This window comes from Lemur catta, chromosome 12 (assembly GCF_020740605.2).
Source record: "Lemur catta isolate mLemCat1 chromosome 12, mLemCat1.pri, whole genome shotgun sequence".
NCBI lineage: Eukaryota > Metazoa > Chordata > Mammalia > Primates > Lemuridae > Lemur > Lemur catta.
The window spans coordinates 86,441,340-86,464,692 of record NC_059139.1 but is presented as its reverse complement, the minus strand read 5'-3'; the positions used below and the strand labels follow the sequence as shown (position 1 = coordinate 86,464,692).

Here is a 23,353-nt window from a genome sequence, read left to right as displayed (position 1 = left end):
TTTCTTCAGCTTAAGGCTAAAAATATTTGTGTAATATTTTAATTGGAGGTACCGAATATTCTAATGAATGTACCACATCTGAATGGAAGATTTTAATAATAAATAACTTGAATAAGTTATTATCCCATGTACAAACGATACCTTTGTAAGGAATATAACCACGGATATAATACTAGGACATCATTCTAGTGGAACTCTATTCCTGGTAAACCTATTTTTTGCCCAATATTAATGAGACACTAAGGTAGCATCTGCTATATATTACCAAAGAATATCATTTCTCAAAAGTATTTCTCCATAATAGAAGCAACAAAGATTGCACTATTTCTGCTTCAGTTTCTTCTTAAAAGGGCAAACATCCTGTTCAATTCACTGATTCGTTATTTTTTCTTAGAGACAGGGCTATGTTGCAGAGGCTAGAGTGTAGTGGCTATTCACAGGCACAATCATTAAGCACTACAGCCTTGAACTCCTGTGCTCAAGCAATCCTCCTGCCTCAACCTCCCTAGCTAGGACTACAGGTACATGCCATTATGTGTGGCCCAAGTCTTTATAATAAAGTTATGTGCCATGCAGCCTTCTGGGGTATAAATATGAGTATAATATGAATATAAATATAACATATGTATATGTTTCATATTTATATGAAATATAAATATGGGATATATATAGTATAAATATAACACCTATAGTAGGCTTAACATTTCAACTGAAATAAGTGGAAGCAAACACATGCTGAGGATACTCTGATATATTATTAAATACTTCTATCCAGTAAGCCACAACATGAGGGCTTAGTTACACATACCGTATCTTGTTCCTCTGGAAGGGAGATGTGGTTGTTAAGCTCAAGAAGAGGCGTGTTTTTTAAGAATACTTTTTAAAAAACAAAAATAACTCTGATTCCAGTTATAACTTAAATTTTCATCAGCATTAAGGATAACAGCTAAGCAGCACACAGAATAGGTAAGAAGGCTGCCAAAGACAATTTCATTTTACTTGAAATTGCTTCATGCTGTCCTTGTTTATTCATCAAATAATGGTATATTTGGTACCACAAGGAATGGTACCATTCCTTGTCAATTATGATCATAGATGACCTACTTTTACGTTTTTTTAAAAAAAGATAAGGAATAAATTAAATATATGCAAAGACTTAGATTTTGAAGATAACAGAAGATGAGTAAAATCCATGGGACTTCTAACAGAAGCAAATACATTTTTTCCTTAATTCTTAGATTGGGCACTTATTATAGGGATGGATACAAACAAGTCAAGACAATTTATTCTCTTCTGTAACCCAAGACAACCAAGAAATCAATGTTCTTTGATTTATGATGGTTTCATAAGAAAACCTAAGCTTCAATTAGTCATTTAATAATGTAAGAGTTCATTTTTTTCTGTTAATTAAAGTAATTAAGGAATCATAGCATCACCCATAAACATCTAGAAGAAAAAGTTCCTTCCTATTAAAAATATGCCTGATATGTTTACATACCCAAATAATTTGTTACTAATACTTCACAAGGAATATCATTTTATTACTGTAATCACAAAATCATAATTTCTGTACAGGAATGTATAAGTGAACATTAATCAATGCATTGATAATTCACTTCATAAAGAGGGTAAACATACTACAGAACATATTGTAAAGAAAAAATATTGTCAAATTTTCTGGCCTTGCAGTGCACTTTTTAGTGCAAGTATTTAAGACACAATAGTGTTCAATTCAGCAAAGTATTGCAGAATGTCATGCCACAGTCCACTTAATTCAAAGAGGGTCAGGACATGCAGCTTGTAATAAAATGTCAGAGTGTGTGAAAGTGTGTGTGTGTGTGTGTGTGTGTGTGTGTGTGTATGTGTATATATAAAACCACATGTAATTCATAAAATATATAGTGGTTTATTTAGATGGTTTTAAATGATTTCACTGTGGAATTCAGCATAACTGGAACAAACATCCAAGGTCTTCTTAAGAGGAATAATCTTATTGCTAGGCAATGGCTTTGGCTTCAGGTAGGAATGCTTCCCAGTATTTTATCAGCTGTGGATGATAATAAAAATAAAAAATACTCTTATTACCTTTTTGTCATTTATATGCATATATCCTATATTGCATTAAACAAAAATCTATAGAAATAGCTAACAATGATTAACATTTACTAATGTCTGGCTTGCAAAGGGATCATTTTAACTTCCTTAACTGAAGTCTGTCAAAATAATTCACACATAAACTATTTAAAACACCAGTTACTCCTAATTACAGTTTTTAATGTAAACAATATAATTTTTGAAAACTTATAATTTTTTGATTTATGCAAAATTGTATAGAGATTGTTACCACACATTAAAGATTACTTTAATACAACTACAATTACTTTTTCCAACACAAAGTGATAACATCTCCTAATTCATAGGCTATTCACATTTTATGTTACTGCTAGCCAAGAAGAATGAGATAAAAGTAGGAAGAAAAGAAAATACTGAGCAAGAAAGGAAAAAAAGGGACAGGAAAGAATTAGCTATGTATGAGTCGCCCCCGGACAGTCCAGAGAATAGACTGAAGTATAAACTAAAGTTACCTTTAAAACAATTCCTTAAAAATAAGCTTATATGACTTATTTGTATTCATATTTTTAAAAATTGAACTTTATGAATTATCTTATTAGAAACTAAATATATGCTGGGTGTGATGGCTCACACTTGTAATCCCAGTGCTTTGGAAGGCCGAGACAGTATGATTGCTTGAGGCCAGTTTGAGAACAGCCCGGCAAACATAGCAAGACCTCATCTCTAACAAAAAGTTAAAACACTAGCTGGGTGAGGTGGCACATGCCTGTAGTCCTAGCTACTTGGGAGGCTGAGGCAGGAGGCTCGCTCACTTGAGCCTAGGAGTTCAAGGTTACAATGAGCTATGATCACGCCACTGAATTTCAGCCTCAGTGAATTTGAAGATACCATAATTACTTAATTCAAAAACATAACCTATTATATTTTATACAAACAAGTTTCTAGATCACATATTTTAAAACTAGAAGAAGAAATCCTTCTATTCAAGACATTAAATTATTTGATCTATTACTCAAATTTACATTAAAATATACACAAAACACTCTGCTATTATCTATCTTGTTACTGACTTTTACTTAATGTACCATTAAAACTCATGGTCTTCACTAGAGACAAATGCCATTTGCAGCAGGCAACCACCACCAACCCTCCAAAATAAAACAAAAACCAAAACAGTGTAATTTTTTTTAAAACTTAAAAAAAACAGAACTTAGTTTAAGTTCTATCTGTTAGGGAAGAATGTACTATGAGAATTTACTCAAACAGGTCTGAGCAACAAGGAAACAACGAGAAAGACAGAGGAAGGGAAAGTTGTCCATGAGGTTCCTTATGGCCTAAAATTGGGAAAAGTGTATCTCTGCTACTGTTTGGTAGAGGCAAAAAGGACTTGAGATAGTGTCCGATTACTTTAACTACCATTTATTCCTTTGCTGTCACTGGCTTTCTCTTTCCATTTTTTATTCTTCCTTGAGTTTAAAAGCCTATTTCATTAATCATCTTCTTTAAAATAAAAAAGTATACCAAAAACAAATCCTAAAAGTTTGAGTTATTAAAAAAAAAAAATCAGCTTACCTGTTGTTGTGTTTGTACTAATGATTCTAAGTACTTGATGATAACAGTTTTAAAATCCTTCACTCTTTCTTTCTATTAAAGTACAATATATAAAAAAAGTCCATTAGTAGAAAACTAAATTTTACCACAAAATTGCAGCAAAATGTGACCATGCTATTACGAAAAGTGCAAAATTATTATACATGCCTCAAATCTTCCCACTTCTTTTCGAATTGTTTTAGAGATCTGTTCAAAATCTCTTTCTCCTTGTTGCACTTTTGCCTCCCACTAATAAAAACAAACAAAAAAAGAAACAAATATTTTATTCCTGTCTGGAAAAAAAAAAAAACTGTAGTACTAGCTGTTATGACCACTTTTTTAATTTAAATATAATGCCTGGAAACCCTGAGAAAGCTCAATATTGGCAAAGCCCAATTTAGCATTATTCAAACTTGTACCTAACTTCCTAGTGACAGAAATGTATGTCAGTTTAATTTCCATTAATATTTCACTGCCAGATTTGCTCAAGATTAGAATATTCCAATACTGTATTTAATGAACTACAATATCCAAAGCTTAATTAAATATAACTAAGGAAAGATTTTTGAGTATAAAATTCACTATCAAATAAATGAGCAGTATTACAGTGTAATTTTCTCATTTCTTTTTTTTATCATTATTTCAGAATATATCAACAATATCGTTCATTTCAAGAATATGTGTTCAACGCAATTTATATGCCCACGGAAATATTTTAAACTAGAAATTGTATGACCAACATTAAAAAAACATTTTTGCAATGGTAAAATGACCAGATTCTTTTAAAAAGTGGAATTATGGTATACAGAAGACCCATCATCAGTAAACATTAAATTCAGTACAGAAACAACAAAATGTTGTGATTAGTGACCAATGGAACAGCTAAAATAAAATAACTGAAGATTTTTAAGCAATGAAATGATATTTTTCCCACTATGTAACCAAAACACTGGTACATACTCTTCAAAGAGCAGGTACATTTATTTTTAGTAATATAAAGGTTGTCCTACCTCTTCAATTTCCTTATTGAAGCATGGCAAAAAAAGTGTATAAATTATAATAAACTTATACAGATTTACTAAAATACCATATATAATACATATATATGGGGGATAATGTTGCCTTTACAGCTAAATGTGGCTTAGGTCTCTCTCTAAAACCATTTTTAGACACAAAATAAGTAATTATCTGAAATAAAATTAAACACCTAAAAAGAAATGTGTAATTATTAATGTAAAGATTAATTTTAGGTCTTTTCCTTGTATCCTTCTTTATTTAGGCCATAATCATGTGGAAGTAACAAAGGGTTCTAGAGATTTTAATGATGATCAAAATGTTAACATAATTCTAACACAGTTCATAAAAATATGGAGAAATAGCTAAGTGCTGAATGGTTCAGAAAAAAATTTATGAAAAATTATGTATATATGAATGACTCATGAAAATTTTGAGTAAAGAGATAAAGCATTTAGTAATCACCTCTCTTATTTCATTTTTAGCTTGCTGTATTTTATCTGGTTTGTTAGCAACCGTCATTTTTGCCTCAGTTTCACGTTTTTTGAGCAAAGTAATTTGAGCATCTTCCCACTTCTGCCAGCACTTCATTCGATGGTCAAACACACCCTGTGAGTGAATGACATAATGTTATCAAGTAAGAGTAACACTGTAAAATACTTTCATAACACTATAAGTGCTATAATACTGAAAGCAATAAAACCAAGTATTTATGTGCCATTCTAATATACTAAGATACTGAAAATATGCAGACCAATGTCAAAGAAAAATAATTTCCATATTCTTACTTAAAACAAAAAACCCTGGCACTGGATGAAAAATGAGCACTCAGAATCAAAAAATGACATGCAAAATCCATTTCACCAGCTGTTAGGGTTTTAAATGTGGTTTATAATAAGATTTCTAACAGAGTTTTAGGCTTTGAAGAAAGATGTCTTTAACAGGAAAATGCTGGTGTCATATCTACATTGGAAATTTTCCTACTAAGTAATATTAAAAGCAGATTTGAGTTGGAAACATATCAGAAATTGAATAAATAAAATGGGAAAAACTCATAAGATAACAGAAGTTAAATAAAAATGGGGTGGAAGAGATTACAATAGCAAATTTAAAAAGGCAGAGCAATTAAAAAGGTATAACTAAACGAAAAAAAAGTCCTACACAAGATAAAAAAGGCAAAAGATAAAAAGATGAATACACACACACAATGTAAAACTAAATGAAATAAGCAAAAGACCCTACACAACAAGTCAATCAAACTCAACCAAATCTAGGACTTCTCTCAATGGGTCTGACAGAGCAAGAGCAAGTGAATAGAGATAAGAAATGAAACATGGACGTAGAATACCTAGAAGTTTCATGAAAAAACTGATGGGTACGATGGGAGAATCCACTAACAATCCCTATTCTAGCTTGATGTTGGGGATATTAGTATTATTCTAGTATTTACTAAGTGAACATTCATGAAGCAAACATTAATAACAAGAAAGCACTAAACCAGAGTTACTTTAATTTATTCCAAATAAAAAACTTTGAATAAAGAAGCAGTAAATAAATATATGTTCCTACAGGGACCTGCTGAAGAGAAAAATACATAGATAGTGTATTTTTAAACAGTAGGCTTTGGAACAAAACAAATTTGGGTTCTAATATTAGTTTTGTCACTGTATGACTATGGGTAAATTCACTTACTTTCTCCATAATTCTGCCAAATATAAAAGGGGGGAAATGTCTACATTTGTGAATTATAAATAACATGACAAGTATATTATTGCACAGTGACATAACCTACAGGATGCTTAATAATTAGTAGGTGTTACTATTATGGATTACTTCTAAATAACATACATATTTAAATATAGTTGATTGATTAATTCTAGCTTTCTACTAAAAGTACAAATAACAATATTTACAGGTGGCTCACACCTGTAATCCTAGCACTCTGGGAGGCCAAGGTGGACGGATTGTTTGAGCTCAGGAGCTCAAGATCAGCCTGAGCAAGAGTGAGACCCCGTCTCTACTAAAATAGAAAGAAATTATATGGACAGCTAAAAATATATATATAGATAGATATATATAATATTTATATATATATAAATATATATAAAATATATATAGAAAAATTAGCCGGGCATGGTGGCACATGCCTGTAGTCCCAGCTACTTGTGAGGCTAAGGCAGAAGGATTGCTTGAGCCCAGGAATTTGAGGCTGGGCTGACGCCATGGCACTCTAGCCCGGGCAACAGAGTGAGACTCTGTCTCAAAAAACAAAAAAAAAGCACAATTGGGCAATATTTATATCATATTGCATATTTAAAAGTGTGGGCATTATTAGCATTAAAAAATCCAATCAACCAGAAAGGATAGTATTTTTTTTCCAAAGAGTTCTTAAAGACTGTGGACATTTTAAATTAACCAGAACAACAGATATCCTGAGCAAACTAGTAAGTCAAAGCACCTTATCCACAGGTATTTAAACCCACTTTACTATATTTGTCATCTCATTTCTCTTCTTACACATATATTAGTAAGTGCATCTTACTGTCCCCTTTTGATTTCCTTATATTTACAAAACCACATTTCCCCCCTAAAACATTCCTTAGAAATTAACTTTGCTTCAGTCAAATTAATTTGGGCCAAATTCACAAAAAGTAACACATTGAACACAAACAGATTTCAGAAAAAGTCACTATCATGTAAAACAAACAATCCTTGTCCCTCACCTCCTATACAAGCATGTGCCCCCTAACCCCACCAAAAAGTAATCTAAGATTTTAGGCCTAGCCTTTCTTCAGGGGAACATGGCCATCTCAGCTCTTCACTTATAAATTTCTCTGTTTAATAACAATTTTAGCACTTAAAATATGTATCAACACAGGGCAAAAGCTAGCCAAAATCCCCTTTAAGTTCAATATTTGCTTAAGTTCTTAATATACATCAACTGGCTTTTTCATTGATATGCTAAATCTAAACTAATTTGGTTCTTGTCCAATTTATTATCTCATAATATTTCAGAATAATTACGTGTTTATTGTGGTACAGATGCAGAAGCTATGGTAAAGTCAGGTTATTTCAGAAAAATAAATTAATCTTAAATATGCAAATTAACTTTTTCATTTGTTTTCCTACTCTTGTAATATAAGAGAAAGCAAAAGAAAAAAAGAATCAGAACTGTACTCAAACTCCTAATAACACTATGTTAAATTAATTACATCATAACTTAATGTTTCCCTTTATATGTCAAGATACTAATCCACTCTAGTAGAACCAACCTTTTCTATAAGAGGGATAAGTTTACACTGATCATCTGCTTAGGACCTCTATTCCCCTGCCAATTTGTGGCATATGCAAGCTAGTCTAGGTTAGACAAGGTTGCAGATGTAGAATAGTGATCCTAGCCCACCAGGAAATTTGACACTGCAATTTTAATGATTATAATATTCTAACTTGGTGAATCTGAAAGTATGCTGCCCAGCTTCCTGGGGTTTTGAAGGGGTGCTGAGTATTTATAGCCAAATAATAAAGGTTTTAAACTCCTTGGGGAACTTATCTATTAGTTTTTAAAAATATATATTTTATGTATTTTTTAAAGTGGGGGCTCCCTGTAAGAATTCTTTATGAAGAGTTTCAGTGCTAAAAACATTAAAAACCATTGCCCTCAATCCCTGACCCTACTATAGTGGTTCACATTAGCCCAATACATGACAACACTTACAATGATCCTAGCCAAAATTTGTAGTCCTAAATGTCAGAGGCCATGTACTGTACAAAAAAAAAAAAAAGGGAGTTTCTTGGATGCAAGGCCAGGCTTAGGCAATGTTTTGAAAAGGGAAAAGTTCATGTCTTTCTTTAGGGCCCCAATTCCTGAATCTTAGCTCCCCACTATGGCTCTACATTCTAATCCCCAAAGTATTCCTAGTTTCAAAATTATCAGAAAAGCACTCTCAATATGGATAAAACAAAAGGCCAATTAATATTAAGCTATTAGAAATAGACAAGATAAAAAGCAAACTGGGCAAAGGACATGAACAGTTCATTCATAGCAAAAGAAATATAAATGGCTTATCATTTGTAAAGATGCTGAAATTCATCCTAAGTAAAAAAATTACAACTCATACAAAAAAAAAAAATGCCTTCATCACTGGGTGGAAGAAAAAAGGAACATATGTATTGGTGAGAGTATGAAGTACAATCTCTTTGAACAGTAATTTGGTAATATTTATCAAAATTTAAAATGCATATACCCTTTGGTCAACAATTCTACTTCTAGGAATTTTAAGCCCAAAGAGTTGTTAACAAAATATTTGATATTCTTTAAGACTGGACTGGTTAAATAACTCAAGGTAAATTTACGTTATATGATGCAATGCTATGCTACCATTAAAAAGAATGTGACATATTTACCTATATTGATATGGAGACCTTTCTCAAATGGAGCACATGAAAAAAGCAAAGAATAGTGCATATAGGCTGGGCTTGGTGGCTCATGCCTGTAATCCCAGCACTTTACAAGGCTGAGGGGGGAGGATCTCTTGAGGCCAGGAGTTCAAGATCAGCCTGGGCAACATGGTGAGATCCTGTCTCTACAAATAAATGAGGAAAAATTAGCCGGGCATGGTGGCATATACCTGTAGTCTCAGAGACTGAAGGAGGAGGACGGTTTGAGCCCAGGAGTTTGAGATTGTAGTGAGCTGTGATTGTGTCATTGCATTCCAGTCTGGGCAACAGAGCAAGACCCTATCTCTTAAAAAAAAGAAAAAAAAAAGAATAGCACAATATATATAGTATGTTCCTTTATGAGAAAGCAAGGATGAGAGGGAGATGGAAGAAACACAGAGGGAGATGGAAGGAAGAGAAGGAGCAGAACTGAGGGGGGTAGAGAGAGAGAATAATAGCTTCATATACATGCATAGCTAATTCTGTGCAGACACGTAAAAATCTAACAGTTTATGACTGAGGTCAGAAAGACTAGAGGTTTTAGTTCTGTAGAAGGGAAATTTACCTTTTGAGGGGCTGACAAAGTTGTCATGTGAATGTATTACTTTTACATAGACAAGTGAATCAGTTTATTTATTTATTTATTTTTGAGCTGGGGTCTTGCTACATCTCCCAGACAGGTCTTCAACTCCTGGCCTCAAGCAATCATCCCGCCTCAGCCTTCAGAGTAGCTGGGAATATAGGCAAGAGCCACCATGCCCAGCTTGAATTAGTTTAAACAAAAAACAAAAAAAAAGCAAAAACCATAAATATTACCTATCACCCTCTTCTATAATTTCTCAACTCCTTTATGCAGCTGACCTGGGCTAGGTTTCAATAAAAAACCAAACTGAAAGAGCTTAATTTGCCTCAAGGTATAACTTGACCATAGCTCTTTAGTTCTCTTTTAAGTTAATGGACCATTAATTCAGTATTTCCCAAAGTGTGTTCCATATATTAGGACAGATACTAAATGGAAAAGAATTCCTGCTCATATGAATTTGGAAGCCTCTGAATTAAACAAAGTTAAACAACTTACTTTCTTTTTGACTCCTAGACAGTTCTGGCCTTTTAAAAGGCATTATGAATCACCAAAACAGGGATACTATATACATTATTCCCCAAACTCAGTTGACTATGGTCTATTTTTGGTACCAGTGTTCTGAAGAAAATATTTTAGAAAACATGAATGTAACTGTAATTTCATGCAATGTAAAAATACAACAAAAAAGACTTAGGCAGTATGAGGAAAGCTATTTTTGAGGGATCAATATCCTTTATGTGGGCAGGCCATCCCTGCTAGGGGGTCTTTTCCCAGGTTAGCTCTTCTCTGCAGGTATGCCTTCTTATAGACACTGTCCAATTCCCCTTTTTTGAACTCCAGGTTTTTCTGAAATGTCATACTTTTTACAACAGCTAGTGGGAGCTCTGGAATGAGGTGAGAGTAGGTGCGACACAAATAGGAATCGTCATCGGTAAGCTGGATTTCTGTATATCACAAGTTACCTATATATAATTAAGTATATTCTGATAACTGCTGCCTATATTAACATCTCTAAATAGCTGAAAATAAAAACTAATCACCAAGAACATAAAGAGTTAACATTTAATTTTCCCAGCACCATTTATTGAATAGGGCTTCATTTCCCCAGTGTACATTGTTGTCTGCTTTCTCAAAGATCAGTTGGTTGTAGGTAGATGGTTTTACATCTGGGTTCTCTGTTCTGTTCCATTGGTCTATGTCTCTATTTTTGTATCAATACCATGCTGTTTTGGTTACTACAGCCTTGTAGTATAGTTTGAAATCTGGTAATGTGATGCCTCCAAATTTGTTCTTTGCTTAAGATTGCTTTGGTTATTTGGGCTCTTTTCTGGTTCTAAACAAAGTATAGAATTATAGTTTTTCTAGATCTGTGAAGTATGACTTTGGTAACTTGATGGGGATTGCACTGAATCTGTAAATCACTTTGGGTAGTATGGACATTTTAACAATGTTGATTCTACCTATCCATGAACATGATATGCTTTTCCATTTGTTTCAATCCTCTGTGATCGCTTTCCTCAAAGCTTCGTAGTTCTCCTTGTAGAGATCTTTCACCTCCTTGGTTAAGTACATTGCTAGGTATTTTATTTTCTTTGTAGCTATCCTGAATGTTATTGAGTCTTTGATCTGACTCTCAGCTAGACTGGTATTAGTACATAAAAACACTACTGATTTATGTACGATGATTTTGTATCCTGAGACTTTGCTGAATTTATTTATCAATTCCAGGAGACTACTGGTGGAATCTTTGGGTTTTTCTAGGTACAAGATCATACTGTCAGCAAAGAGTACTAGTTTGACCTCCTCTTTCCTGATGTGGATACCCTTAACATGCAGAAGAATGAAATGGGACTCTACCTCTCACCACTCACAAAAATTAATTTAAGATAGATAAATGACTTAGATCTAAAGCATGAAACCATAAGAATTCTAGAGGAAAATACGGGAAAAACTCTTATAGGTATCAGCCTAGGCAAATAATATATGAAAAAGACCCCAATGGCAATCCCTAAAAATTAGTAAGTGGGATTTGATTAAACTAAAAAGCTTCTTCACACCTAAGGAAACAATCAACAGAATAGACAACCTATGGAACAAGAGAAAATATTCACAAGCTACACATATAAGGGCTAATAACCAGACTTTACAAACAACTCAAGCAAATGAGCAAGTAAAAACAAATTCTATTAAAAAGTGGGCAAAAAACATGAACAGATGTTTCTGAAAAGACAAATGGCCAATAAATGTATAAAAAAATGTTCAACGTCACTAATCATCAGGGAAATGCAAATTAAAACCAAAATGAGGTATCACCTTATCCCAGTTAGAATGGCTTTTATTAAAATGTCCAAAAACAATAGATGGTAGTGCGTATGCAGAGAAAAAGGAGCACTTACACACAGTTGGTGGGACTGCAAATTAGTATAACTTCTATGGAAAACGTATGGAGACTCCTCAAAGAACTAAAGGTAGACCTACCATTTGATCCAGCAATTTCACTATCGAGTATTTACCCAAAGGAAAAGAAGTCAATTTATCAAAAAGACATCTGCACTCAAATGTTTATTACAGTACCTTCATAATTGCAAAGATATGGAATCAATCCAAGTGCTCATCAGTTCATGAGTGGATTAATAAAATGCAGTATATGTTTACCATGGAGTACTCAGCCATAAAAAAAGATGAATTAATAGCTTTTGCAACAATCTGGATGGAACTGGAGACCATTCTCCTAACTGAAGTATCGTAAGAATGGAAAAACGAACAACACATGTACTCAATATTAAATTGGAACTAACTGATGAGCACGCAAGTGCACAGAGGGAAATAAAACTCAGTGAACAGCAACCTGGAGGAGGGGTGTAGAGGGGAGGGTAATAAGCCAACCTAATGGGTACTTTGAACAGTATTTGGGTGACCGGCACACCTATAGCCAGGATTCAAGCATTGCAAAAATGATCCATGGAACCTAAAGCATTTGTATCCCCCAATATTTTGAAATAAAAAATAAATATCCATTGTATAGAAAAAAGAAGAGTAAGATTTAAAAGAGTAAATACTAGTAATACTGGTAATTTTACCAAATGTAGGAAAACACCATTCTGAAGTACTAAACAGCCCTGTAGTAGTAACTGTCACCAGTTGCTTGGAGAACAGAACCATGAACAAATACAAACTATATCCATGTTCTGACTGTAGATGAATACTGTAATAGTTGGGTCACAGATTTTAGCTGATAAAAATTTGAGTAAGAAAGCAAGGAGCAAGGTCTCATTAACTTTCTAGATGTTTAAACTCAAGGTAAAATGTAAATACCCATTACCTCCCAGCCAATGATAACTAATATTTGTAACAATACTTCAAAGATGCCATAAGATCTTAAAGTATCTTCTGAAACATATGATAGATTAAATAATATTCAGTTAAGTTTAACTGTCTGAATATTGGAGATATCTGTAGAATACTAATTTTTATTAACTGGATTACTTTCTCAACTATTCAGAAATTAGGCTATTTATATTTAAACATCAGCATTAGATGGCACAACTTATGATCTATTCTAGTCCCACCTCATCTATAAAAACTTGGTGACTACACATTTGGCTATACACACAGAAAGTCCAAATTCATGCTAAAGACCCCCTTAAAACATATTCAGTGCAGTAATCATTTTTGGTTTTATCCTACTTTGTATTACCCAGTCAGCTTTACTAACAATAATAGAGTCTAGTGCGTAGTTTCAGTTAGTACTAGAATGAGCAAATAAATACTATCAGTTAGTTGCAAACTTGTATATTAAATATATAAGTAAATGTGTAATGTTTTGTATATTATTTAGCATTCCTTAGGCCTCTTAAAAACATTAATTCTCTCTAATGTACAGTCCAAGTCAAAGGAGAAGAAAATATTTAGTTATGAATACCCATCTTAAAGCCATTTTATATATACTAGTATAGTAAGGAATTTACACACTTAAATACATGCCTAATAGGATACAAAATTCTTTTTAAAGCAAACCACTGAAGTGAGAAGAATGCAACAAAGACTGTAAAATAGGGCTTACTTTCACTGCAGCAATAAGACGAATGTAGTCACTAAGTAATTCTGAAAACATATAAAAGTCAGCAAAAGCTTGCTCTTGATGTAACTGGTCTATCTTCTCCTCAACTTCTGCAAGCTGAGACAAAGCTCTAGATAAAGCAGTATGATCCTCAGAATTGCCTAACATGGCAGCACTTTTAGCAAAGGCAGCTGTGTTGGATGAAAGTTCTGAAATAAAAAAGTATTCACTTTTAGTGTTCACTAGAAAAATTTTAAATTATTGTATTAATTTTCTACTTTTCTCTAAATTTTACCTATTCACAAACTGCACAAACAGTATTTTAAAGTAATTAACATAAAACAATTAGTCATTAAAATGCCTTGGGCACAAATGCCAAGTGCTCAGAAATCTACTGAAAATTAAAAAGAACTACTGCCTATATTCCCAGGGGATGAACTATATTTAAATAATGTAATACAATAATCTGCCTCTTGTTTCTCTGCCAAAGTGCTCATTCTTTCTCTGTCCTTTCCTAAAGAAATATATTTTTAATATGAGAAGCATCAGGAACACTCAAAATTGATTTATACTACATTTTGGGCCTTTAAACATTTGTCATTGAAAATAATATCTATGATTTTAATGAGATTATTTAGCTAACAGAGAGAAACAAGATAAAATTGCACATACAATTCGTATAAATCTTACTGCTTTTTTCTTGTGTAACAGCACTCAGTAAAATATTAGAATTTCTAAAAATATTTTTGAACATGACCATATTAGATATTTTAAATAAATAAAAGTAGTGTTGATACCCTAGATGCTGTCAATAACTAAAAATCACATTGCCTGGAAATTGTTCTGTTGCTCTACATTATGTAAAGTACTCCAAAAGAGCCATGAAGCCCATTCCCTAAGAGATATGTAACCCAAATGGCAAAAGCTGTCACAAACTATTCTCAATAATAAATGTATTAATAGGCTTCTGTAATTATCTTAATGAAATGTATTGCTGGTAATGTCACATATTAATTACGTATTACGTATTTTGGAAAATTGATAGTAAAAGCCTTGGACTCTTTAAAAAAAAGCAAACCAAACCCAAAAAAAAAAAAAAGCCCCAAATCCCTTATTGTGGACTAAAATTTTACAATTCAAATTTTCTAGGAATTTTTACTAAAAATGTCCCAGATTTTTAAATACCATGGTTCAAAAATGAAGAAAATATTTTAAAGAGTTTTCCAAGAGATAGAGACACAAAACAAATACTTTCAAGAAAATTTTCAAATACTGACTTTTAAATCTCAAGTTTTTTATTATAATCAAAGTTACTAGAGGCCAGGCGTGGTGGCTCACGCCTGTAATCCTAGCACTCTGGGAGGCTGAGGCGGGCGGATCCTTTGAGCTCAGGAGTTTGAAACCAGCCTGAGCAAGAGTGAGACCCCATCTCTACTAAAAAATAAAAAGAAATTAGCTGGACAACTAAAAATATATAGAAAAAATTAGCGGGGCATGGTGGCGCATGCCTGTAGTCCCAGCTACTTGGGAGGCTGAGGCAGAAGGATTGCTTGAGCCCAGGAGTTTGAGGTTGCTGTGAGCTAGGCTGACACCACAGCACTCTAGCCTGGGCGACAGAGTGAGACTCTGTCTCAAAAAAAAAAAAAAAAAAGTCACTAATCGATAAGATATCTTCATCTGTTCATTTGTAAATACACCTAACAAAGAATTGGTCAAGTGACCAACAGTTTTAATCCAAAATTCAAATATAGTTTTATAAGCTCAGGATTTTTCTACTTCTAAACAAGATTTTAGATCACAATAGAACAAAAAATTTTAAACAATGAAGTTGAAATGGAAAACATTCTCTTAAACTATTGTTTTCTCTTTTCTACAATAACTTCAGTGTTTAATAAAATTTAAATGAAATATTTTAATTAGATTTATGGTGCTAAACATACAAATAACAAGGCAAACAAACCTTTTCTATGACAGACCAAGGCTTCAACACTGGCATGAAGTTTCCTAAGTTGCTGATCCAGATTCTCAAATTGCTGCTGCTTTTCTTCAAACCACTAAGAACAAAAATGAAAAATGGAGCTAATTTAGGAAGAACAAACCGTTGTAAATTAGGTTACCAATAGTAAGCCACATTCCTTGTTTTAAAGCAACAAATTAACCATGTATAACCATGGTGGTCAACTGATGTGGCTGAGAACTAAACTCAATAAGCAAATTAATATCCTATTTTCTACTTGTACAGCTTTAAAATGCAATTGTTGGGCTCATTAATTCATCTCATTATTCAAGTCGAAAAATCAGCTCTTACTGCATCCGATTCATTCATCTTGATTGTCATTTTGTTGACAGCGTCGGCAGCCTTGTTCACCATCCTCAATATTCCTGCTCCACTCAGAGCCTGTGTATTAACTGCTCTAGGCAGCTGGAATTGAATGACAAATAAGGGCAAACAAACCAGTTAAAAGCTTGGAGGTTTAACTGGGCACAAATGCAACCCCCCCTTCTCCCAAAATAAAAAATAAAAAAGAAAGAAAAGGAGGTTGTATTTTCTTCACTCTCATACATTTCAATAGTGAGATCTAATTTCTCAAATATACTACTTGTACATTCTCAAAGGAAAACTTAAAAAATAGACTTTCCATTTGCTTTTCTTCTGCGCGTTTACATTTAGATGGAACAAACACCTTGTATGTCAAAATATATTAAGAAATTGCCAAGCACCCTAACACTGGCCACCTGTTTGCCAACAGAAATAAACTATTTAGAAGGAAAGAAGAAAGTCCTGAGAAAAATCTTATGCTCAGTTACGATTGTGTGGTTTTAAGTTTTTAAAAAATTCTGGGACTCAAGTAAATTTAAAACAAAATCTCAAACTAGAACTCTAAACTGTTCTAAAGAGCCCATTATGTACCTAACATCTCAAATATAAAGAGCATCATGGTTACAATTTATGCTCTTTCAAGTCACAAATTTGCATTTTAAAACCTTAATAAAGATATCAGATAGATGTAGATACACACATTCAACTTTCTCTAAAATGAGGTTGAATAACTTATTTCAACATGATGCCTAAGCAAGAACTTAGGGCATTCAGAGTTAGATTATTCACAAATCATTTTCTTAAATATGGTTTTAAATTTTCAAGAAAGGGACAGAACATCCTACTGATATCAATGCAAAGATATCAATGCTAGTGATTTAGTTAAGTAATTAAAGCACTAAGCAAAATGAAAAAAACTGCTTTATTCCATCTATTAATCCAATTTGTACTGTGTATCTAGTCATATAAATTATTACAATGACAAATGAGAAAATTTATATACAAAAATTCAAAGTAGAAATAATACCTCTGAGCTTTCCAAGAACTGCCTTAAATCAGGATCCTGCAGTAAAATTGGATGTTTTACTGTTCTTTGAAGATACCTAGATTTAAGAGTAAAATTGCTCCTTTATCAGTAGCATTTTATTTTAAATCCTATTTCAACAAAATAATAAAAAACAAAATAACTAGGTAAAAAAGTGTTCTCAGTATGCCTCCTATTTGCCCTCGGTGTAATTATTTAGAATCCTATAGCAATTTAATAATTAAAAAGCTTTTTGTTCATCTTTTAAAAATTGATATGCTACCCCCTTTCATAATTACATAAAAAGAGAAATGGCATGTGGGTGGGGGTGGGAATGGGGAGGGTTAAATAACTTACCAAACTTCTCTCTGCAAAATATTAAATTTGTAAAAGGGTATATGAGCCTATTGAACAATTTTATCTTCAGGTGGAGTATGTTCCCAGTTATAAATTTAGAGTTCTAAGACACATATTACTACATATATTCCACTCAAAAAAAATTTTAAATTGCTTTTATCACCAAAATGGGGAAGAGCCTAGCAATTTTTTTGTTTGTCAGCAGATTGAAATGATCATAATCAGCTTTGGTCCTCATTTGACAAGGACTAAATTTTCTTCAATACGTCTTTTCTTTTTTCCCCACACCTCTTCAAAGCTATTTCTTGAATATTTCTATTATTAAGATTTTTCTACTTTTGGAAATGTCTTATCTAAATATAATACCACATAAAATAAAAATGAAAATGTAAAGAAAAACATCATCATGAAATCACTATTTGTCCAACTTCAGTCATTTTCCTTTACTAGAAAAGCTCATATTTGACTGTAATCCATAATAAATCACCAATCATGATTCCATAAAAGGAAATAAGGTCAACTATTAATATTTGATGATTCTCGATTTGCCTAATCCCATTTAAAAAAAATTATGTTATCTTTCCCCACATTAATGACTATACAAAATATTTCAATTGTTTTACCTTACAATTTTTTTTTTTTTTTCTTTTGAGGCAGAGTCCCGCTCTGTCACCCTGGCTAGAGTGCCATGGCGTCAGCCTAGCTCACAGCAACCTCAAACTCCTGGGCTCAAGTGATCCTTCTGCCTCAGCCTCCCAAGTAGCTGGGACTACAGGCATGTGCCACCATGCCCCGCTAATTTTTTCTATATATTTTTAGTTGTCCAGCTAATTTCTTTTTATTTTTTAGTAGAGATGGGGTCTCACTCTTGCTCAGGCTGGTTTCAAACTCCTGAGCTCAAACGATCCGCCCGCCTCAGCCTCCCAGAGTGCTAGGATTACAGGCAGGAGCCACCGCGCCCGGCCTTACCTTACAATTAATATACATTTATTCTGTTTCTTTAGAATATACACAGTAAATTCTTCTACCTTTTTACAAGATTATAAGATATGCCTAAAATTAACAGAGTATCTGAAAAAAACTGATAAACTTCTCTGAAGTCGAATTTTATACAATGGTCCAAATGACTATTAATGTTTAAATGTTAACTTCTGTTTTTATACATTTAAATAAAATATACCTTATTAAACTTCATTTTAAGTCAGTAGTCCCTATAAGAAGTCCTTACACTAAAAAAGAGTGTTTAATAGATATGTGCAATACAATGTATGCTGTGGTTTAAAACAATATTTGCTGCCTCTACTATGAAGCCAAAAATGAAATGCAGCAAGAACACTAATCCTGTAAGTTTGAGAAACGGTGGTGTTTTCCCACTGGAATTTGACTTTTAACAATGAAATCTCCCAACACTATTAGGTAATTAGTTTTTTGGATTAGTTTTTGCAGAGTATTAGTCTCATGTAATACTCCATGAAAAGAGTGATTCTATAATAAAGAAAGTTTGAAATATATTATATGGATGTTACTCTCTTTAAGATTCTTTTTTTTTTTTTTTTTGAGACAGGGTAGACTGGAGAACAATGACTCACTTGGTAAGATTCAAACTGAACAGCATTATATTAAGTGCTGTGAGAAGTCCTACAGGAAATATACCTAGCTTAACTTTGTTAAACCCTTTGTGAACAAAACTCCACTGACTTGGCCGGGCACGGTGGCTCATACCTGTAATCCTGACACTCTGGGAGGCCAAGGTGGGAGGATCACTCGAGGTCAGGAGTTCGAGACCAGCCTGAGCAAGAGAGAGACTCCGTCTCTACTAAAAATAGAAAGAAATTAGCTGGACAATTAAAAAAATATATATAGAAAAAATTAGCTGGGCATGGCAGCGCATGCCTATAGTCCCAGCTACTCGGGAGGCTGAGGCAGAAGGATTGCTTAAGCACAGGAGTTTGAGGTTGCTGTGAGCTAGGCTGATGCCACGGAACTTTAGCCCGGGCAACAGAGTGAGACTCTGTCTCAAAAAAAAAAAAAACAACAAAAAACAATTGACTAGAGATCCCTTTTTTACCCTGCCACATATTTTGGAAAATGATATTCTATTAACAGACAGTAAAACTTTCCTTCTTAAAGTTTACATGGAAGAGCAACTAATTTTTCTTTTTTTAGACACAGAGTCTTGCTCTGTTGCCCAGGCTGGAACGTAGTGGTGTAATCACAGCTCTCTGTAACCTCAAACTCTTGGGCTCAAGCGATCCTCCCACTTCATCCTCTCGAGTAGCTGGGACTATTGGCTCAAGCCATCAGGCCTGACTAATGTTTTTTTTTATAATATTTTTGGTAGAGATGGAAGCTTGCTATATTGCCTAGGCTGGTCACAAACTTCTGGCCTCAAGCAATCCTCCTGTCTTGGCCTCCCAAAATGCTGAGATTACAGGTGTGAGCCACTGCACCTGGCCAAGAGCAACTAATTAAAAAAATGTATATATATATATATATATATATATATATGTACACACACACATACACACATATATATATGTCTTACATAATTTTAAAATTAAGAACAGAAACATAAAATGGATTTTATAACAAGGAATATTTATAAATACACACTAATTCCGAATTAAGACCATAGACGGTTATAGATATATAAAGGAAGGATATGGAAAAAAAGTGAAAGGAGTGTAGGAAGAAGACATAAAAAGAGAAACTGAAACGCTGAAGTAAGACATAAATGAAAGACACAATGGAATTGAGGAAAGTATCACACACAGTAAGAGGTGGTCAGTAGTTGAGCTTCCTCAGATTTGCTCCAAGTAAAAGTTACTGATAAATTTAGAATAGTCATTTAGGGCTTTCAAATTTCTGTTTACTTACCAAAACCAAAACAAAAGAAAGCAGGTTATAGAAAACATTTGAGAGTAACAAAGTTAAAAAATATTTCTATTGCTTGAAACTCAAACACAAGTGCTCAGAATGAGAGAACAGAAAGGCAGAGTGAGCCCGGGTACTAGATGACATTCATTTGTTCATTTAACAAATATTTCCTGAGCTTTTTATTTGTACCAGTTACTGTTTTGAGTACTTGAAACACATCAGTGAGCAAAACAGACCAAGATCCTGTCCCAGGTGGAGCTTATATTTTAGTACAAGAGAATAAACAATAAACTATAAATAATAAACATATAAATTATGTGACAAAGTAGCAAGTGCTATGGGAAAAAAAAGAAAGGACAGAACAATAGGGTAAATGGGACCAAGTGTTTAAGATGTGGTTGGTGGCAATTTAAACAGAATAGGTCAGAATTAAGCCAATGATGAGAATAGACTTGACTGGAAAGGTGATATTTGAACATCTGAACTTTAAAAAGGAATGAGAGCCATGCAGATACCTGGGAACAAAGCATTCTTTCTAGGCAGAGAGAGCAGCCGGTGAAAAGACTCTAAGGTAGGAAAATGCCTGCGATGTTTGAGAAACAGCAGAAGGATCTGTGTGGCCCAGGGTAGAGTGAGTGATCAAGAAGGATATGAGATCAAATGGATAACAGTAAGAGGTGCTGGTCATGTAGAGTTTTGTAGTCCATTATATGGATTCTGGCTTTTATTAAGTAAAATGGGGGGTTAATATGATCTGATTTATGTTTTAAAAGGATAACTCCAGCTGCTACATTAAAAATGAGTAGAAGTGCCAAGAATGGAAGCATGAGGACCAATTAGGATGCTACTGCAGTTAATTAAGGCCTTTGGACTAGTAGTCAGTAGGCTGGTAAGAGAAATGGTTGTATTTCAGATAAATGAAGGAAGCAATAGAATTTTCTGATGAATTAGATAATCCTGAACAGCTTTTTACCTTAAAACTGATTGATATGAAAGAGTGGATTAATTAACTTACATGAAGTGTTTAAGCTCTGTCAGTTGAGTTTTTAGATTGAAATGAACACAATCCTAACCGATATACTCTAAAGAATGTATTTCAGTAACTTGCTCAAGACCACACAGGTAGTGTGTAGCGTAGTGTACTGAAGCGCAGGCTGCAACTGAAATCTTGTACACCATTATCATGCTCCTCTAAATTTCTCATTTTATATTTGCAGAAGTGTATCCTTACCTATAAAATAAATTCAATATGATTTTAAGATGTGAAGCACTCTCAAGAAAACCAAGTAAGGGATGTTAGGGATACTCAATAGAAGTAGTCTCTGTTTACTTTACTGAATGAGGCACAGGAGAGTACCTGTGTAACCATTCCCTTTCTCTTCTTAGCTTTTAATCCCAGATGTTATCCTTTTGTTCAAGATAGTCATCTGGATTCAAATAAATATGTAAACAAATATTAGACTATTAAATAAAGCTACACAAAGAGAAATACTTCCCTGACCCACCAGATCCAACTAGGTCAGGTATCCCACAGATACAGCTGTTGTAATGTTTTAAGTTGAAAAAATGCCACAGAAAAATTGCTTCAGAAAAGTGGGCTATATGAAAGGGTAAGAAAATTGCAGTTTTAAAATCCTGTACACAGCCTAGGCAACACAGTGAGACCCATTCTCTACGAAAAATAAAAATAAAAAATTAGCCAGGTGTGGTGGCATACACCTGTAATCCTAGCTATCTGGCAGGATAAGGCAGGTTGCTTGAGCCCAGGAATTCAAGGATATGGTGAGCTATGACTGCATCACTGCACTCCAACCTGGGCAATAGAGCAAGACCCTCTCTCTAAAAAAATTAAAAAAAAATAAATTTTTTTTTTTGAATAAAATCTTGTACAGATTTTAAAAAATCTGCACAGGAACTGATTAAAATTGTCTGAGAAGGGAGTATTAGGATTAGATTAAAACTAAAGAAATTATTCCAGTTGCTTTGCTTCTATACTTTTATGCCTGTATTTGCTTTAGTCATTTTTTCTAACTGAAAATGAATTTTCCCTCATTACTATACTGTTCTTTTTTTCCCACTAACATTTATCAGTAAAGAAACTATTTTTACATACACACTGGGTCAGGTTTCAATATTCCCTTAAAATTCTCCTTAGCATTTCATACTACATGAAGGTATGGTAAGTACTATGCAATGCAGTCAAGTTAGAAGAAAGGTGAACGTAGAATCAAATTATATGTCCTTGGTACGATAAATCTTCATTAAGTTTCTTATCAAGCATGCCATCTGAAATATTTCAAATTTACTCATAGAAAAATAAGACCTGAAAGGTCTTTCAAAGGGTCATGGTTACATTTTCAGGAAGGACTTAAGCGAAATCAAGGCAGAATATTATCTACTTTTATTCTTAAAAATATTCAGTCTATGACCACTCTTAGAACAGAATCAATTCAAATGCCTAACCTAAACTTCTCTTCATGCAATTTAAATCCTTTGCTGATTCTCATAGACATAATCCCATCTTTTAAGTACTCTCTAAAATAAGATTTTAAACTGCATATTCCTTACCTTTTCTTACTTCGTATCATTCAAATCTGACTTTACTGTGGCATTTTCTTAAAATTTAAACAATTTACTACTAAAAAGAAGGAATAAGTTGCCTTTAAAATAGTTTTTAAAAATAATTTGTACCTAGAGAAATATATACCACCCCCAAAACCTGTCTTATCCACCCCAACCACTGAATTTAAGCCAAAGAGAAAATAAAGAGCAAAAAAACTATGAAACTAGAAAATATTTCAAGCCTAGGCAATTACCAACTTACGTTCTAAGTGCTGGGCTTTTAAGAAAGTTTCAAATTTGTTTTCTCATATTTTCAGCATTAGCAAGGAAGGAATAGGTGAGATTCTGGGAATGGGATTCCTTCCATGCACTCCCCTTTCAGTCTGCTATAATGAAGACAAGTGTTCAAAGCTATACGAAATGTATAGAGTCAAGTACTCTAATGGAACACAGAGC

At 33.4% G+C, this 23,353-nt stretch overlaps 1 protein-coding gene across 2 annotated transcripts in view; it reads right to left on the bottom strand.

The window, feature by feature from the left end:
• Positions 1–1,520: 1,520 nt before the first annotated feature.
• SNX2 (sorting nexin 2) overlaps positions 1,521–23,353 on the bottom strand; it is a 58,345-nt gene continuing 36,512 nt past the window's right edge. Inside the window, exons 8-15 of one of the 2 annotated variants that reach the window (XM_045566369.1) lie at positions 17,105–17,180; positions 16,066–16,179; positions 15,718–15,811; positions 13,761–13,966; positions 5,143–5,286; positions 3,832–3,912; positions 3,646–3,717; positions 1,521–2,047 (exon numbers count right to left, since the gene is read on the bottom strand). In XM_045566369.1, the coding sequence (XP_045422325.1) occupies positions 1,997–2,047; positions 3,646–3,717; positions 3,832–3,912; positions 5,143–5,286; positions 13,761–13,966; positions 15,718–15,811; positions 16,066–16,179; positions 17,105–17,180 (838 nt within the window). In that variant the 3' untranslated portion in view covers positions 1,521–1,996. The remainder of the gene's footprint in view (positions 2,048–3,645; positions 3,718–3,831; positions 3,913–5,142; positions 5,287–13,760; positions 13,967–15,717; positions 15,812–16,065; positions 16,180–17,104; positions 17,181–23,353) is intronic. The other variant, XM_045566370.1, reaches the window with a different exon arrangement.